The sequence below is a fragment of the Sus scrofa genome, chromosome 3 (assembly GCF_000003025.6).
Source record: "Sus scrofa isolate TJ Tabasco breed Duroc chromosome 3, Sscrofa11.1, whole genome shotgun sequence".
NCBI lineage: Eukaryota > Metazoa > Chordata > Mammalia > Artiodactyla > Suidae > Sus > Sus scrofa.
The window spans coordinates 96,758,809-96,778,799 of record NC_010445.4 but is presented as its reverse complement, the minus strand read 5'-3'; the positions used below and the strand labels follow the sequence as shown (position 1 = coordinate 96,778,799).

The window sequence follows — 19,991 nt, the reverse complement described above, 5'->3', positions numbered from 1 at the left end:
CGTCTAAATTTTTAGTTCACTGGTTATGAAGTCAATTTTGTCTGTCCTGTTACTTATAAACAAAAATGAGTCATATCTAAAAATGTTTCTTTTAATTTTGTTTTTTATGGCCACACCTATGGCATATTGAAGTTACTGGACCAGGGACTAAATGTGAGCCACAGCTGTAACCTACACCTCAGCTGCAGCAACATTGGATCCTTTAACCCATTGCACCGGGGATCAAACCCTTAGCAACTTGAGCTGCTGAAGCTGGATTCTTAACCCAATGCTCCATAGTGGGAATGCCTAAAAACATTTTTAAAGACTGTTATTATAAGGACACATTTTGTAGCTATGATTAAACCAGAAGTAGAGTGAAGCTTTCCTCTGTGTGTGTATTCTTCATGGTTTTGCGTTATTTCATATATTGAAGCTTGGGAACAAAGTTTTTTTTTAAATTATAGCTTTATATTTATTATGTCTAAATTTACTTATGATTATTTTGCAGTTTAGCAGAAAGAGGGTGGGTTATGATTTTCTTTACTTCTGAAATAGAATTAATCATGTTCATTTTTTTTTAGTGGCTCATTTATTCGTTAGAGTCGATCTATTTCTCATTTTGCTTCTTATATTATCTCTCCCTAGACTATCACCAGGTTTTTTTCCAACATATTTCTTTGTAAAAAGAAGTTTCATTTTGATACTATTCTATTGAAGTATTAGGGCCCCATGTTTTATAGAAAACTTACAGTTTTCAAACTAAAAACTTTTAACTGTCAAACGTAAAAAAGACAGACAAAAGGCTAATGTAAATTAATTCATATGAAAATTCCAGTTTTTACAGTGTAGTTACATAAAGCTAAATATAAAGAAAGATTGTATGATTAAAGGCAACATGCCAAGAGTTCCCACTCTGGTGCAGCGGGTTAAGGATCTGGTGTTGCCACAGTTGTGGTGTGGGTCATAGCTGTGGCTTGGATTTCAATCCCTGGCCTGGGAACTTAGAAATGCTGGGTGCAGCCCCCGCCAAAAGGGAAACATGCCGATATAATGTATGCTTTTCTAGAAATGGAAATTCCAGAAAAGTCTATTGACAACCAAATTCAAGAAAACAACCGAGGTCAGAGAACATTGCATCAAACTCCTTGTGTCTCAGAGCAGAATCGGAAAACAAGGACAAGCTTTGTGATGGACGGTGGCATATCCCAGAATTCTGGGGCTCCCGGGAGTGACTGGAGTTCCGATGAGGATGACGGAAGCAAAGGAAGATCCAAGTCCAGGTACACGTCCACCCTTTCCAGCCACACATCAGAGGAAGGGGTCCAGTGTAGCAGGATGGGCAGTGAGACGTATCTGACAGCCTCTGATGACAGCAGTTCTTTATTTGAAGAGGAGACTTTTGGCTTAAAGAGACCAGAACACAAGAAGCTGTATTCTTGGCAACAGGAGGCACAGTGGAAAGCTCAGAATTGTCCCCTCGGAAAGGGAAATTCTGAATCAAGTAGAAAAGAGCTCGATAGTTCCTCAGACGAACTGAATAAAAAGTTTCAGTCTCAGAGACTGGATTATTCATCTTCATCGAGTGAAGCCAACACCCCAAGCCCCATTCTGACCCCAGCGTTGAGTCCAAAGCATCCTAACTCACTCCCCGGAAGAGGCACACAGCTAGTGCCTTCCTCAAACATGCCACCCCCCAAATTAAGGATTCCTAATGTTTTCAGCATAAGTGTAGCACTGGCCAAAAGACATCTAAGCCAACCACAGTTAAGTTCCGACAGGATGTTTGGTACAAACCGAAATGCTATAAGCATGATACGGCCACTGAGACCTCAGGAAACAGATCTTGATCTAGTTGATGGTGACAGTACAGAAGTTTTAGAGAATATGGACACGAGTTGTGATGATGGGTTATTTTCCTACGACTCCCTGGAATCCCCATGTTCAGATGACCCCGAAACCTGCGACTCAGTAAAGAAGGCGGCCTGTGGCAAACCTCCGACTCCGCCCCTGCACCGGTTTCCCTCTTGGGTAGGTTATACTGCTGTGCACAGCGCATGCACACTCGTTTTTTTTTTCTCAACACTCATCCTCAGGTTTTACTTTACTTCTTTTTCTGTTGCTTTTCAAATCCAGCTTTGTTCTAAGCCCCAGTTTTTAGAATTCCATTTCGCCTTCTCTTTCCTCCTGAGTTCTGGGCCAATGGAGAAATAAGACAAGGATCAAAACAAACGGGAGATCAGAATATTACCTTTATTACAGATAAAACAGATTTTAGAGAATTGGGCAAATGAGCCAGTTGCACACCAGGGAAGGAGCTGAATTTATTTATTTATTTATTTTTATTTTTTGTCTTTTCTAGGGCTGCACCTGTGGCATACGGAGGTTCCTAGTCTAGGGGTCTAATCAGAGCTGTAGCCGCCAGCCTACACCACAGCCACAGCAACACAGGATCCGAGCCACATCTGTGACCTACACCACAGCTCACAGCAATGCCGGATCCTTAACCCACTGAGCAAGGCCAGGGATCAAACCTGAAACCTCATGGTTCCTAGTCGGATTTGTTAACCACTGAGCCATGACGGGAACTCTAAGGGGAGCTGAATTTATTCACCTGGTTCCAGGTAGTGCTGGACTGACCACCACAGGCCTCCTTCAGTGAGGTCCAGCGTCTCTAAAGCCTACAAATGATTGTTTCCTGCACACGGCTCCTTCTCAAGAGGAAGGAGAGAGGAAGGTGCTGGGCTTTGCATGTCCCGTTTCTCCTTCTAGGCTTACCAGTCACATTAAGCCACTTCTCCTTCTTGGCCAGGAGGAGAACGGTTGGAGAGAGATCAGGAGACTGCAGTTTTTAGGAGTTCCTAAGAACTCCCTGCTGTCTGCAGTGACCAAGTGCTTCTCTTCTTTGCTCTCTCATGACTTCTGCGTGCCTCACTTCCTGCCTTATTTTTACTTTCTACTTTCTGTTCTGTCTACTCTGTCTCCCTGTGAGCATCTTATCATCACACTCTCAGAGAAACTGCATCTGTTTCATCCAGTCAGCCACTCTTCAATCTTGAATGATTAGAGGTGTCATGCCCTTTATCTCAAAGGCCACTGACGAGCCTTGTCCTGAAGAGGACTGCCTCAACTACCTGCTATGTCCTAATCGAGACCACTGTCCAGGTTAGGTGTGTTCAGGACCCGGTGATCTATGCATTAGGAACAATCTGGAGCCCCGTTTCTCACAGGAAGCAGGGTGATAGCCTTTCAGGACCCATTTCAGAAACTTCAGAAGAAGAGAAAGCAAAATAACCTATTTTTGGAACAAGATCCTATAAATTCCATTGCAGTTCTCAAATTCACTTATTATTTGACCTCAGGTATTTCTTCTACCTTATTAAAATGTATATTGAAATTTATATTAATGCTTCTCTACATGCGCTTTCTGACTTCAAGATTTAACTTTTTTTCTTTAACCATATTCTTTTTTTTGTCTTTTGTCTTTTTAGGGCCACATCTGCGGCATATGGAGGTTCCCAGCCTAGGGGTCGAATTGGAGCTGTAGCTGCCAGGCTACGCCACAGCCACAGCAATGAGGGATCTGAGCCACATCTGCAACCTACACCACAGCTCATGGCAATGCCAGATCCTTAACCCACTGAGCGAGGCCAGGGATCAATCTCGAGTCCTCATGGATGCTAGTCGGGTTCGTTAACCACTGAGCCACGACGGGAACTCCTCACCATATTCTAAAGTGGTGGAATATTAAAGATAATATCTGTGTGTAGTCAATGATAATGAATGGTTTCTGGCATCATGTTACAGCCATTCAGGGTTTTCCCTTTTTTTTCCCCTTTAATCATGTTCTAAAACGGTGGAATATTGATGGTGGGATTTATGAATAGTCAGTGATTGTGACTAAGCTTTCTCTTACTTTTTTCCTATCTCTTCAAAAGAACTTAAAATACCAAGCAAAAATTTGGGAACAAAGATAATAGATGGAAAAAATTTCTGCAGTGCTATTCAGAGTGGCATGTTTTAGTTGGCACTGATGACAGTTTTATAATAATGCTGTGCTCTGGTGACTATTAAATGAGGAACTAATGAAAAACAGGTGTACTGAAAGTAATCATTTCTTTGCTTCAAATATTCAGTTTCAATCTCTCTTTTATATTAGGAAAGCAGAATTTATGCTGTAGCCAAATCAGGCATTCGAATGTCTGAGGCCTTCAATATGGAGAATGTTAATAAAAGTAAGTATATATGCAAATAAGTATATGCCAATAATTTTGCACGCTATGTATCATGGATGAACTTTGAGGATGTTATGCTAAGTGAAATAAGTAATCACAAAAGACAAATACTATACGAGTCTCCTTCTAGGAGGGGGTCTAAAAGTAGTCAAATTCATAGAAACAAGAAGAAGAGTTGTAGCTTCTGGGGGCTCAGGGAGTAGGGGGAAGGAAGCACATACTTAAAGGCATAGAGTTTCAGATTTGCAGGATAAAAAAGTTTCGGAGATCTGATTCTCAACAGTGTGAATATACTTAACACTAACTGAACTGTGTACTTAAAAATGGCTAAGATTGTAAATTTTATGTGTTTTTTGCTACGATAAAACATGGGTTTTTTGAAAGCGATTTTTATATTACCGTGTCACTAGCCAAGAACTTCCTAAATGCCTAAAGTCATTGGAATAAATACAATTTTATGAAACTTCGGAAAATGCTTTCTGAGGTTGCTGATCTACATTTTGAAATTGCACTTCATGTCACTCAGTACAGGGGCACATAGATATTCAGCTCTCATGTAGCAAGTACCTCATGTTTTCACCTAAAAGAGGCAAAGGCTAAGAAACTGTGGCATTTCAGCTGTTTAAAATTGTAAAAATATTGAAATCTGTATCTTCTTTTTCCAAAGTTTAAAACACATTCCTTCTTCCTTTCTTCAAAAAATTGTCATGGAAACAGTGCATGTTCATTAGGAAAAATTAAACCAGACAACAGAGAACTGACTGGAATAGAAAAAGAAACTTTTCTATGGTTTCTTCTGCACCCGCCCTTTCCCCACCACCACCCCATCCTACCTCTAATTAATATCATAGAGGTAACCATTGATGTTCTGCTCCTTTTCAGTTGTCTTCGGTTCTTGCCACTGATAATGGTTTAAAAGAGATGATGTTTTAACACCATGTCGCTAACAGGGCTATGAGTAAGCAGAGAATATCCTCATAGAATACTGATCACTGAGTCATTCAGCAGGTGTTTGTCTTCATTTCTGCTCAGCCTGAGCTGGATGGAGATGCCAACGAAATGAGAGTTAAGATCTTTACTGTCAAAGCACTTACAGTCTAGTTGGGGAACTGGCACACCTGAAGACATAATGAACCATATAAGACAGTACATAGTTAAAGCTGTAAATGCCACCTTTCTTTCTTTTTCTTTTCTTTCTTTCTTTCTTTCTCTCTCTCTCTCTCTCTCTCTCTTTCTTTCTATCTTTTTAGGGCTGCACCCATGGCACATGGAGGTTCCCAGGCTAGGGGTCGAATCAGAGCTGTAGCCTCTGGTCTATGCCACAGTCACAGCAATGGGGGAGCCGAGCTACATCTGCAACCTACACCACAGCTCACAGCAACCCTGGATCCTTAACCCACTGAGCGAGGCCAGGGATCAAACCTGCATCCTCAAGGATGCTAGTCAGATTTGTTTCCACTGAGCCACGATGGGAACTCCATAAATGCCATATTTCTTAAAGCAGACTGTGTAATGAATACCATGTGTGTCAAACCCGTTTCTCTTTAACTGGAAATTTTGCTAATTCACCTTCATAAGAAACAGAGCTATGTGTTAGAAAGTTTTTTAAAAACCTTTTTTTTGTTTTCTGTTTCAGATTCTGTTACAATGCTTTCCTATACCACATCAGGACTTTATACATCTCTAATATACAAGAATATGACAACCCCAGTGTATACAACTTTGAAGGGGGTAACTCATTATTATTACTGTTAAACATGCGGTTCTCTTCATGATGGAGCAAGAAAACTGATTAAGCTCTGATTCTGTTCTTGACATTTTACACACACTGTCCCTCCAAAGGGCATTTTAGAAGGTCACACTAACATATTACTATTGTTTTCACGTTAACATATTATTAAAAGAGAATAAATGGAAAGATCTAGAAAATATATTTATTCTTTTTTATTTATCAGAGTATTAGAGGTCTGATATGTTCCATTTTAATTATGCTACAGGTGATTTTCCACCCCATCCATAGCAGTTAATTGTTTAAAGGAAATACTATTAATGATGCAATGAAAACTCCTAATTTAGAAACATCTTTGTATCACTGCCATCTTTGTTTCCCCACCCTTGTGTGACGTACCTAATTAAGTAAGTATTATCAGCAAAACAAACAAACAAAAAAAGTATCATCATGTATTAACAGCCTTATGTTCTTTTCTGATTGACACATGCTTTCCAATTGGAATTCGGGATTTAGTAACATGACTTTGATAATGGCAAAGTATCTTCTTGTATTCCTTAGAAAACCTTATTCCATAACTTCTTAAGGTAAAATATAAACTATTCTATACCTAAAGAAAAAGAGGACTTCAGAGACAGACACAGGGAGGCTGTTTTGCTTTTCTTTAGAAGGCGACCCAGATAAGTAGCAGCCCATTCCTGGATGACTCCTCTGGGTCAGAGGAAGAAGACAGTTCCAGGTCCAGCTCCCGGACTTCGGAGTCAGACTCACGCAGTCGGAGTGGGCCAGGCAGCCCCAGAGCCATGAAACGAGGTGAGGGAAGGTCTCAGGCACACAGGACAGCTCCTGATAATTCAGAATATTTAATGGGAATTTTATCTCTCTATAGGACTTTAAAAAATTCAACACACTGGCTTCTTATCATCATGATGAGTATTCACATAGGACAAAGATGCTCATATTTCAGTCCTAAGTCTCTTCTTAATTCTCTGTGATTCCAGACAAGACAGTCTTTTTTTTTTTTTTTTTAACCTTGAGATCACTTCATTATGGGCATAAAGTGAGATACTTGGCCCAAATGAGGCTTGTCTTTTATAGTTCCTGGGTGATTCTGGATAATTTATGGGATGGACTTATTTCAACTAAATTCGTTACACTCCTAAATGGCAAAGGACACAGCTAAGAATTTGATGGTTAATCTGATAGGAAGATGGAAGCCAACAAAAATTTACTTTGGGCATGTCTACGATTTGGGGAGATTTTGAAGAAATTTTTGGCGTGGGTACGTACAGGTTATAGAGAGAGACAGCCACATTAAATGACATCTGTATTTTACAAATGCCTTTAATTCAGCACAGTTTTTCAGACTGTGTTCCATGGACCTCCCAAACCCCTTAGCTTCAGCTGGAGCTGTTCAACTGTCATAGGTTTAATATTTGGGGGTTCCACTGGTCTCTTTGCTACTACCTTGACCCTTTGACAGCCTTCGTAAGGTTATGTCACACTTTTGCTCAAAACGCTATAAGAACTCCTTATAAAGACTTCAAAGTATTATGTGATTCTTTGATGTCTTTGACCTTCTCTCTTCCTTTCTCCTCTCTTACTCAGCTGTGGCCACCCAAGACCCTCTTGCTGTTCCTAGAATACGCCAGGCATGCTTTTGTTTCAGGGCCCTCACACGGATTAGTTGCTCTGCCTGTTATTCTTCCCCCGGGTGTCTTTATGGCTGGTTCCTCTGCCTCCTGCTTTGCTTTGCTTGCACACTGCCTTCCCAGTGAGATCCACCCTGACCATGCCATTCAAATACTTTGCCCTTCTCCAACTGGTAGCGTTTTTCATTCCCTTTTGTCTGCTCTACATTTTATTTTTCCTGTAGCACTTACTGTCAGGTTTTTTTTTTTTTTTTTTTTTTTTTTTGTCTGTCTCCCCTGATTAGAATCTATGTTCCATGAGGCAGAAATTTTTTCATTTTGTTTTCTGCTCTTCCCCTGGCACCTAGGATAGTGCCTAGAGCACTGGTCCAGGAGCTCCAAGCCTGAGATTTGCACTCCAAGATTGACTCTGCCTAGCTGTTTGATTTTGGACAAATCCTTTAATCTGTGGACCTTAGTCTCTTTAGAGAATGAGGGCTGGAACCAGGATGTCTAAGGTCCTTTGTAGATCTAAATGTGCTATTCTTTGAAAAATAAAGATACTACTATTATCACAGCTGTTACTTGTCTTAGTCAAATTATTTATTTGGCTGATAGTGACGTTGTCCTAATATGTTCCTTAAATGTTAATGAACACTTAGAAACCAAATGTAGTCACTCTCCAAATGTGGCTTGCATCTTACAAGTTGTTTTCTAAAATGGAAATTGAATTATTGTGAAAAATGACCCCTTGAATTTTTTTTTTCTAGGGCCGCAGCCACAGCATGTGGAGGTTCCCAGGCTAGGGGTCCAATTGGAGCTGTAGCTGCCAGACTACACCAGAGCTATAGCAACATGGGATCCAAGCTGTGTCTGTGACCCCAGCTCAAGGCAACACTGGATCTTTAACCCACTGAGTGAGGCCAGGGATCAAACCCATGTCCTCATGGATATTGGTTGGGTTTGTTAACTGTGGGGATACACCGGGAACTCCTCCCCTTGAATTTTAAATTAGAGTTGCTGGCATATTGAATAGTCTGTTTATATCTTTAAGTCTTATTGCTCCTCTTACATGAAAGATGTCTTAAAAATCTACAGACAGTTAGTACTGGACTTATATGAAAAATACTTCTAAAATTGTGTGTGTTTTTTTTAATGTGATGTTACTTTTAAAATCATTACAGGAGTTCCCTGGTGGTGGCTTAGTGGGTTAAGGATCCAGCATTGTCACTGCTGCGGCTCTGGTTGCTGCTGTGGTGTGGGTTCAATCCCTGGCCTGGGAACTTCTGTATGCTATGGGTGCAGCCCCCCCCAAATGATATTATACTATATATATAATAAAAAATATATATAATACAAATGTAAATTGTGTTAAAGTGTGATTGATTATACAAATCTTGATAGATTATGGTTCAACATTTTTTTGCCTATATTTCAATATGTAGATACACGTATTTTAATCCTTTATAAAGTCATTATTAGGCTATTGCATACATTTTATATATGTAAAAATAACTGCTTACAATCATACCAAAATGTTATTTATATTCCTTTGATTTCCTTGGGGAGCTGCATGATAGTCCTTACCCTTAGTTCTGTTTTCCACTTAGAAGTTTCTTTGTGGCCAAAGGCATGGTATAAATCTAGTCTAGGAAGGTTTATGATTTAGGAATTGCTGTGTTCTATGGAGAACTGACAGCCAGAATTTGAACCCCCTAATTATTAAAAACTGATTTTATTATTTCTTTATTCCTCTAGGCGTGTCTCTCTCTTCTGTGGCTTCTGAAAGTGATTATGCTATTCCCCCAGATGCGTACTCCACAGACACAGAGTACTCACAGCCAGAGCAGAAGCTCCCTAAGACGTGCTCGTCTTCTAGTGATAATGGGAAAAATGTAAACACTGAGTCAGGTTTTTTGTTTTTGTTTTTTTAAAGCATTAATGAATCTGTTGGCTTGAGCCTCCCAAGGGAAACTTATTGTATTTAATTTCTTTTTCATTAGGAACCACTGGAAAAATCTGGCTACTTATTAAAAATGAGTGGTAAAGTCAAGACTTGGAAGCGGAGATGGTTTGTTCTTAAAGGTGGTGAATTACTTTACTACAAATCTCCAGTGAGTGGAAAGTATTTGTTATTTAGAACTGAACTCTTCAACCTAGTAAATCAAACTGCTGATTGATTTTCTTCCACGTAGTACAATTAGACAAAACCTTTCTTATTATGACTATTATTGGTAATCACTTTGCATTTGGTTTTCTTTCTTTCATACAGAGTGATGTAATTAGAAAACCCCAGGGTCATATTGAACTTAGTGCATCCTGCAGTATTTTAAGAGGAGATAACAAACAAACAGTTCAGGTACCTTTTTTTTTTTTTCTTTTTTGTGTCACGGGAAAACTCAATTCTCAGTTATGCAAGCTTAAGTAGTGTGGAGATGGGGTGATTCAGTGTTTTGAAAACTCCATTTTAGGCTCAGTTTGATGCCTCAAAAAATGTGTGATACCCCAGGACTTCTTAGTTAAAACTATAAGACCGGCTAAGTTGATGTTCACTCCCCACTGCACTTTCTTTGTCCTTTATCCCTAACACTCTTCTTTCCCCATCCTCTGTCATTCTCCGTTCTTGAGCTGTCAAGCTCTTTTAGGGGAGGGTTATTTACTAAATGAATTCCCAAAAAGATATTTGTAATTGAATGTACTATAAAAATCAGAAGCAGGAGTTCCCGTCATGGCGCAGTGGTTAATGAATCCAACTAGGAACCATGAGGTTGCGGGTTCGGTCCCTGACCTTGCTCAGTGGGTTAACGATCATGAGCTGTGGTGTAGGTTGCAGACGCGGCTCGGATCCCGCCTTGCTGTGGCTCTGGCGTAGGCTGGAGGCTACAGCTCCGATTCGACCCCTAGCCTGGGAACCTCCATATGCAGCGGGAGCGGCCCAAGAAATAGCAAAAAAAGACAAAAATCAGCATTTGCAAATTAATACAGAACCAGAAAATGGCAGTTCCTTGAACTTCAGATGCTTAATAGCTAAGCGGGAGAGATATTAATCAACAGAGGGGTTGTCCTGGTTCCCACCAAGTCATATCACAGAGGTGGCTGCTGCCCTTTTCACCCACACATAATGCCGGTCTTGCCAGAAACCTTTGTTAAGTTTAAAAAAACAGGCTGTTGAGATAGTTTGGTGTATATGATTTAAAATTCAGACACGGAGTTCCCGTCCTGGCGCAGTGGAAATGAATCCGGCTAGGAACCATGAGGTTGCGGGTTCGATCCCTGGCCTCGCTCAGTGGATTAAGGATCCAGCATTGCCAGGAGCTGTGGTGTAGGTCACAGATGCTGCTTGGATCTGGCATTGCTGTGCCTCTGGTGTAGGCCGGCAGTAACAGCTCCAATTAGACCCCTAGCCTGGGAACCTCCAGGTGTGGCCCTCAAAAAGACAAGAAATAAATAAATAAATAAAATTCGGGCACTTATTTCTGAAATGCCTTCAATTATCATTATTTTCTTATCTTGTTCCTTTGGAGGATGGGATATTTTATTTAAATGTATTATATTTAAATATAAATGACAATATAAACTATATTTAATATAAATAGAATATATATTTATATTATAAAAATAATAAATATATATTAATAATATATTTATTGTCATTTATAATTATTTACAAAATATTCAGCATTTTATTAGGAAGTTACCTTATCAGTGTTTCTAATACTTGAGGACTGCCCCAAAAATGTAGAAAGAAGAATCGGGGAAAACTTTATTTTGGAGCATGGCAGATAGGTATCATTTGTAGGCTTCTAAAATATTTGGAATTTTATGTGGCAAATTTGAGCCTAAGAAATTGTGAATTCCTAATATCTGATCACATGTTAGTTCAAGAATTCCTCTTCTATACAGACCTTATTTTATTTATAATTGATTTCTTCATTTCCATAAAAAATAACTACTCTTTATTTGCTTGAAATGTGTTATTTAATTACAGTCTAACAGTCATTCTGCTCCTCATTTCAACAACCAGGAGCCTGTAGCACATTTAAGGGAGAAAAGGAAAATGTAATGAATAAACAAGATAAAAAATCATGACCCCAAAACTTAATATTATGAAAACTTTGAAAGTAAACAGAAGTGAAAAAAGCTATTTTCAGCAAGAAGTAAATTGTCATTCTCACAGAGTGGTTAGCATATGCTAAATGATTTATGGAATCATTTATTTAGAAGCTAGGGATTCAAAGTCTAGCATGTTTGTTTCCATATTAGGTAATGATGTTTGAAGAATGGCCAGGGAAATGCTAATAATCCTAAAATCTTCAGAGTCCCCATTCCTCTCTCTTTCTCACCCCATTCCAGTTGACCACTGAAAAACACACATACTATCTGACTGCAGATTCTCCCAATATATTGGAAGAATGGATTAAAGTGTTACAGAATGTTCTTCGAGTACAAGCTTCCAACCCACTTTTCCTGCAGCCTGAGGGCAAGCCAACTGTGAAGGGATTGCTCACCAAGGTGGGAAATTTTTGTGCATAGCGGTGTCCCAGGCAAGGACGAATTAGCCCCACTGATCATGAAAAGTAGGCATCAGAGAATATATATATTGCGTATTTCTCTTATCTTGGGGTAGAGAAGAGTGTGTGATACCAAAGGCAAAAACCATAAAGATGAAAGTTGACAAATCTGACTACATGAAAATGTAAATATTCTTAAAATCATAAATTCTCTAAGCAGAATTTTTAAAAGACAGAGGAGAAGCTTTGAAAAGGTATTTGAAATATATGAAAAACGAGCTTTTCAAATCTGTAAGTAGAGGCTAAATACCTGTAGGGGGACAGGAACAAAGGACACAGTGAGAGAGAAGTGGAGGTGGTAGAGATAAGGAATACACATGATCAAGAAGCAGATGGAAAAATGTTTTGCTATCATTAATAATTTCCCTAAAAAGTGAAACTTGAAATAATGGATATTTAAAAAATCTGATCAGAGGAGGACCTCTTTTAAAACTATGAAAGGCAGAACAGCATCCTGAGATAAACCATGATAGAAAAGAATATGAAAAGAATGTGTGTGTGTGTATCTGAATCACTTTGCTGTACAGCAGAAATGAATACAACATTGTAAATCAACTATACTTTTTTTTTTTTTTTGTCTTATTAGCTATTTCTTGGGCCGCTCCCCGCGGCATATGGAGGTTCCCAGGCTAGGGGTCGAATCGGAGCTGTAGCCGCCAGCCTACGCCAGAGCCACAGCAACTCAGAATCCAAGCCGTGTCTGCGACCTACACCACAGCTCACGGCAATGCCGGATCGTTAACCCACTGAGCAAGGGCAGGGACCGAACCCGCAACCTCATGGTTCCTAATCGGATTCGTTAACCACTGCGCCACGATGGGAACTCCTCAACTATACTTTTAAAAGTATGAAATGCAGAGTTCCTGTTGTGGTGCAGCAGAAACGAATCCAACTAGGAACCATGAGGTTGGGGGTTTGATCCCTGGCCTTTCTCAGTGGGTTAAGGATCTGGCATTGCCGTGAGCTGTGGTGTAGGTCTCAGACGTGGCTCGGATCCTGTGTTGCTGTGACTCTGGTGTAGGCCAGCAGCTCTGATTTGACCCCTGGTCTGGGAACCTCCATATGCCGTGGGTGGTGCCCTAAAAAGCAAATAAAATAAATAAAAAGTATGAAATGCAGTATTGACACAAACTAAGAATTTTGCTAAAAGGCATTTTGGTAATGTCTCTTGGCCAAAGTGTTTACTTAGCAAATATTTTTGAGTGAACAAATAAATGAACAAATATTAAATGTTTTAAAAACCCATATAGGGTATTCCCGTTGTGGTTCACCAGTAACGAACCTGACTAGTATCCATGAGGATGTGGGTTCGATCCCTGGCCTCGCTCAGTGGATTAAGGATCTGGCATTGCCGTGAGCTGTGGTGTAGGTTGCTCAGACCCCACCCTGCTGTGGCTGTGGCATAGGTTGGCAGCTCTAGCTCGGAACTGACCCTTAGCCTGCGAACTTCCATATGCCACGGGTGTGGCCCTAAAAAGACAAAAAAACACACAAACAAATAAAAAAAACCCTATATCCATTCCCTTTCATCCAGCAATCTCAGTCCAAAAATTTTATGCTTAGGAAATGTTCTTAATTTGCAAAAGTTTTAATTATAAGGATGTCCATCACAGCATGGTTTATTTTTTTTCCTACTCAAAAAAAAAAAAAAAAAAAGATTTTAACATACCTTGCAATGCAGATCTTGAGTGTAGAGTTTGGTCAATTTTGACAGATATTTACTGTCATTCTGTCGGGATGTGGAACATTTCCATTACCCTAAAAAGAGAACTTGTGTGGTATGATTTATAATAAAGAGAAATTGGGATCAATTTAGATATAGAGGCTAGTTTAAATAAATATTTATGTAATCAGATAATGCTTTACTATGTAATGTTTTTAAATGTTGTGAAAGAATATTTAATGTTATAGAAATATATATGATGTATTATTAGATGATAAAATAAGTAGCGTATTACATTGTTATCCCAGTTTTGGTAAACCTATTTGTAGAAAAAGGTCTGATTAGGAAATATACTATGGTGTAATGGACATCTCCATGTGGTTTTACTTCATTTTTGCTTGGTTCTGTTTTCTAACTTTTTTAGAAAGAGTAAGTATTAATTTATGCTAAGATAAATATTCTTTTTAAATTTTAAAAAGTCCACTTGGTCACACAGAATATTATCCACAAAAATAACCTCCACATCACCAGTCATCACTCATGTACTTTGTTTATGTAAGAAGTGAAGGAGTTCCCGTCGTGGCGCAGTGGTTAACAAATCCGACTAGGAACCATGAGGTTGCGGGTTCGGTCCCTGCCCTTGCTCAGTGGGTTAACGATCCGGCGTTGCCGTGAGCTGTGGTGTAGGTTGCAGACACGGCGCGGCTCGGATCCCTCGTTGCTTGGCTCTGGCATAGGCTGGCAGCTACAGCTCCGATTCGACCCCTAGCCTGGGAACCTCCATATGCTGAGGGAGCGGCCCAAGAAATGGCAAAAAGAAAATGAAATAATAAAATAAATTAATAAATCCTTAAAAAAAAAAGAAGTGAAAAATTTATCTGTAAATGAGCTATGCTGCAGTGTAACTTTATACTTAATATTAACGTGGGAATCCAAGTACTCTTAAGTAGTATTTACAAGGACTGACCAGCTATTCTAAAAGATGAAAAAATTCGCCAATACATTCAACAAAGAGATGCACTTTTTTTTTTAACCAAAATATTATGTTACCATGAAAATATTTTTTCATGAAAATGATGGGTTTGTGAACTCCCTAGTATTGTGCTAATATATTCTTTTCAACGAACACAGTGCCACTTCAAACCACATTTCTATTCCAATTCATAATAACTAGTTGTCCTCATCAAACCCTTAGACTTTAATATGATCTCATGGCTAATTCTTTTGCAATTCGTCTTTTTCGTTTGTTTGCTTGTTTTTAATTTATCAAAGGGCTTGTCAGTTTCCTATCGATCGTATTACATTTCTGCTCTTCCACTTCTCATTTCACAATTGCATTTTAAAACCATTAGAGTTTATAGACAGGATGCTATTAGGTTTCCTTCCTACCATTCGTAAAGGCTTGTCCACCCCCATATTTTCACCCACACAGCCTTATAAGAGAAAAACTCGTTTTGAGTGACTTGTTCTGAGCTGAGATTCAGGCTACAATCCGAGATACTGCAGAGCAGCATGTGAATACTTTGGAGAGGAGGAGGTGCTTTCACGTTGTCACACTGTCATTATTAAGTACAGAAAGATGTAGGTAGATATTAAGAACTTGACTAATTTGATTCCGGATACTCACTCTTGCAACATTTATTTCAGTGCTTTGGAAGAACATTTCCTATGTAAAAAATCATTTATTTAAAAAAAAGACCAAAACAAAAACATATTGAGCAGTTAGCCCATGTAAGGCAATGCCCTGGAGAGTATTAAGAGGAATAGGCCACTGCCCATCCCTCAGAGAGCCTCATATCTATTGGGAAAGAAAAGGATATAAGCATATTTATAATGACATATGTAAAGTACCATTATTGATATCCATCGTAAGTTCTCAGAAAAAGCTAATTTGTCTTGTCATGGACTTTGTTTTTCATCCTGAAGGGTTTGTAGCAGGGGCAGGGGTGTGTTCATATTGTTAACAGATGGCTCTGCCGAGAGGAAGATGAATGTGTGGGAAGTAAGCGGGGGGTTCTAAGAACAGAAGGTGGAAGTGGTTTTCCTGAAGAGGATGAATTCTGAGCTGATCAGAGGGAAGAGACCAGAGAGTGAATTTAAATAATGTTAGGAGGTAAAATCTTCAGTTAGACTGAATTTAGCAACTAGGAAGTGGGGAGATAGGGATAGCTGGGTGAAAGATAGTTCCAGATAATAGTGAGCTCTGAACAGAGGAGCCTGGAGTTAAGGACCTGGTGCTGGCTCTGTGAGGATGCTGGTTCAATCCCTGGCCTTGCTAAGTAGGTTAAGGATCAGGTGTTGCTACAGGCTGCAGCATAGGTCAAAGACATGGCTTGGATCTACTGTTGTTATGGCTGTGGCATAGGCTGGCAGCTGTAACTCTGATTTGACCCCTAGCCTGGGAGCCTCCATATGCTGCAGGTGTGGCTATTAAAAAAAAAAAACAAAAAAAATCTTTTTGATGATGGCCATTCTGGCTGGTGTACGGTGGTACCTCATAGTGGTTTTGATTTGCATTTCTCTAATAACGAGTGATGTTAAACATCTTTTCATGTGTTTTTGGCCATCTGTATTAAAAGGAATGAAATACCAGCATTTTTAGCAACATGGGTGGACCTAGAAATTATCATGCTAAGTGAAGTCAACCATACAATGAGACACCAACATCAAATGCTTTCAATGACATGTGGAATCTGAAAAAAGGACAGACTGAACTTCTTTGCAGAACAGATGCTGACTCACAGACATTGAAAAACTTATGGTCTCCAGAGGAGACAGTTTGGGGGTGGGGGGATGTGCTTGGGCTGTGGGATGGAAATCCCATGAAATTGGATTGTTATGATCATTATACAACTACAGATGTGACAAATTCAATTGAGTAATAAAAATAAGAGAGGAAGGAAGGAAGAAAGGGAGTTCCCTTCATGGCTCAACGGAAACGAATCTGACTAGCAGCCATGAGGACGCAGGTTCAATCCCTGGCCTTGCTCAGTGGGTTAAGGATCCAGTGTTGCCATGAGCTGTGGTGTAGGTCACAGATGTGGCTCGGATCTGGAGTTGCTGTGGCTGTGGCGTAGGCCGGCAGAAAGAAAGAAAGAAAAGAGGAGCAGTTTCAGGATGATTACAAAGTTATTTGGGTACTTGTCAGTGTCTAGAGCTTGTAGGGACCTGACTCCAGCAGGCAGCAGCAGCGCCAGTCTCCATCAGAGGAGAAAGGAGAGGGCTAGATTGGAGAGAAGGGTCTGAGGAATCATCAGCATGGATGTGATAGTTGAGTCCATGACAGTGAGAGAAATCAGGAAAATGTGCAGGGTGGGAAGAGCAGGGGACTGTTTATGGGACACTCTGGTTTCCAACATTTCAGGGCACGTAAAAGAGATGCGTGAAGAGACTCTGGAGAGTCGGTCCTGGAGGCCAGGAGGGGGACTGTGACGGGGAGGGAGTGATCCTCGGTGGCAGATGCGGCAGCGTGCATGTGGTGTGTTGAAGGGTAATGGGGAGATGAGTAAGGGCAGTACTGGGTTTGCAGGGCTGTCCACACTTTCCGGCACATGAGAAGAATGAGGCTGGGAGGGACCGTGGTGTCAGGAGAGGCATTTTTGGATGGGAAAGGCATGCCTTGCATTTACAGATTGAGGGGAAGCAGCCAGGAGAGAGAAATGAGAGATTAAGAAAAAGTCCAGAAGCGGGCAGGCAGGCATGCTTGGAAGGCTGGGTTGATCATTGTTTACTAAGGGCCCACCTGACTTCTGTGATTTGAGTTCATATTGGTTTATTTTTCTCTAAGGTGCCCAGAAATAAGAACAGAGACTTTACATTGTAGTATGTGAATTTTCAAATCTGCAGAAAAGTCAGAAGAATGGTTAACAGCAAACACCCATATTCCCACCACTTAAACTCCACAATTAACATTTTACTTGCTTTATGCATATCAAGATTATGATTTTAAATTCATACTTATTGGGAGCATTTTCAAACCCACATGGAAGTGGAAGGAATAATAGAAAAAACCTTTGTATGCTCATCACCTAGTTTCAACGGTTATTAACTATGGCTAGTGTTATTTCTTATAAAAGCTCTCATAACCTCCTTTTTCTTCCTACGCCTCCACTGGATTACTTCAAACAAATGGAGGTGATATTTTATTGAGTGGATTTGTGGGAAGCATAGGAATGCAACATAATCACAGGTCTTAGAGCAAAAGTTATTTTGTGATCAAACATCAGATCCAAGTTTAGTAGAGAAAGAAGAGAGGCCAGGAGGGAACTGATAAATTGGAATCAAATGGAAGGATCAGAGAACTTAAAAGTTTACAGTGAGGTCAAAGAGTAGGAGTGGTGTGAGTAAGGAGAGAGGGAGCTAGGAGGAGAGTGGAAACAGAAAATAGAATGAAAATTTCAGAGGTGGAGTAGTTCCCAATGAGGAAAAAAGGAGCAGGGTGTAGCCAAGGGCATGAATGGCAAAAATGGAGAAATGCAAAGGTTTCTGGAAATGAAGAGAACGAGGAACTGTGAGTTAAAGTTGTACAGAGGGCAGATAGCAAAGAGGCTAGAGCAAGGGTTCAGGAGGCAGAGTGCATGGGCACGTGTCCTGGCTCTGACTGTTGCCACTTGTGTGACCTGAATAGGTTACTGATAGGCTCTGTGCTTCAGCCTCCTTTTCTGTAAAGTGCGAATAATAGTGCCGACCTCACGGGGTGTTGGGAAGATTGAGTAAACTATTTAAGCCTGTAAAATGCTTTAGAACATCATAAACACTCATTGGAGCGCACATCACAAACACTCCAAAAGGGCTCACCATTATTATTACAAGAGTTTCACCTAGATGCTGAACTCAGCAAGGCAGGTGGCAAGATTTGTGGTGGAAAAGGATAGAAGCATGAAAAATGGGAGGGGGGAGCCGACTGTGGGAGCTTATGTTTTCTGTAATAAAAAAGGCCAGTCAGGATATGATACACTGTTGGTCTTCCAAGTTTCAGAGAGAACTGATATAAGTACCTTCGTTTGGGTGTTAATAATTAAAAAAATTATTCTTTCAACTATTTCATTCACCAAAGCCTTGAGATTTGATATTGTCTTTAAATCTTCAAGAAGATTCCTTTAGTGTAATTTGTTTTATTGGGATTTTTTTTTTCAGAATAAGTCAGAGTTGGAAGAGATAGTAAATAATCAGATTTGCATAAAAAGGTAGAGTGTGTTTTGAAAACATAGTCTTTATGGCAAATTGGCAAAGGTCTTCATTTGTCATTCCTCAAAGGCAGTCATTGTTCTATTTAAAGATAAATCATTTCAAAAGTATGCTCTCTATAGCCAGGTGCATTAGGCTTCAGTTTTGGTGAGACTGCTTTCTGGAGTTTGTTTAAAAGAGTAAGAAAAAAAAAAAAAAGCTGCAGGACACAAACTATTTAAAACTTGCGGGATATTTTTCTATAAATATATGTTTCTAAATTTAATTAAACTGAAACATGTCTTGCCAGATGAAATATTTTTTTTTTCTCAAGCAACATTCTAAATCCATCAAACTGTTAGATGGTAGAGTTATTTGTTTGCTTAACCATAGCTTTGAAAGCCCAAAGGCTGGCTGCTGTTTGTGGGTTTAAATGAAACATGTGTTTTCCTTCTTCTTATGCATGGTGAGGAAGGAAGCATTTATTGAGTAACTGCTATTATTGTTTAATTTACATTTTCCCCTTTGGGCATCGCAACAGCCCAATGAGCTGTACAGTAATCTCATGTTAATGGCAGAAGTTGACAGGTTAAGTCAGTTACCTGAGGACATCATCCGTCCAATACACAACTGGAATTTAAGCCTTGGTCTGTTTGACCTCAGAATCCAGGCCTTTTCCAATGTTGTGACCTGCAGACTGTAAAATCCTTTGTGGCAATTGTTTATGTTCTTCTCAGTGTACTACTATCAGAGCAGTCCATTTATTTATTTTTTATTTTTTTAATTTAAAAATTTTTTATTTTTTTGCTTTTTAGGTCCACACCTGTGGCATATGGAAGTTCCCCAGGCTAGGCATTGAATCCAAGCTACAGCCTCCAGTCTATGTCACAGCCACAGCAACGAGGGATCCAAGGCCACATGTGGACCTATACCACAGCTCACGGCAACGCCGGATCCTTAATCCATTGAGTGAGGCCAGGGACCGAACCCATGTCCTCCTAGACACTAGTCGGGTTC

At 39.9% G+C, this 19,991-nt stretch overlaps 1 protein-coding gene across 5 annotated transcripts in view; it reads left to right on the top strand.

The window, feature by feature from the left end:
- PLEKHH2 (pleckstrin homology, MyTH4 and FERM domain containing H2) overlaps positions 1-19,991 on the top strand; it is a 126,035-nt gene that overhangs the window by 54,632 nt on the left and 51,412 nt on the right. For all 5 annotated transcript variants that reach the window (XR_002342738.1, XR_002342739.1, XM_021087575.1 and 2 more), the window contains 8 exons: positions 1,049-2,010; positions 4,139-4,214; positions 5,851-5,945; positions 6,612-6,756; positions 9,333-9,469; positions 9,578-9,688; positions 9,847-9,933; positions 11,928-12,086. Coding sequence is in view for 3 of the 5 variants with exons in the window: in XM_021087575.1 (XP_020943234.1) it covers positions 1,049-2,010; positions 4,139-4,214; positions 5,851-5,945; positions 6,612-6,756; positions 9,333-9,469; positions 9,578-9,688; positions 9,847-9,933; positions 11,928-12,086 (1,772 nt within the window). In the remaining 2 variants the exon portion in view is untranslated. The remainder of the gene's footprint in view (positions 1-1,048; positions 2,011-4,138; positions 4,215-5,850; positions 5,946-6,611; positions 6,757-9,332; positions 9,470-9,577; positions 9,689-9,846; positions 9,934-11,927; positions 12,087-19,991) is intronic.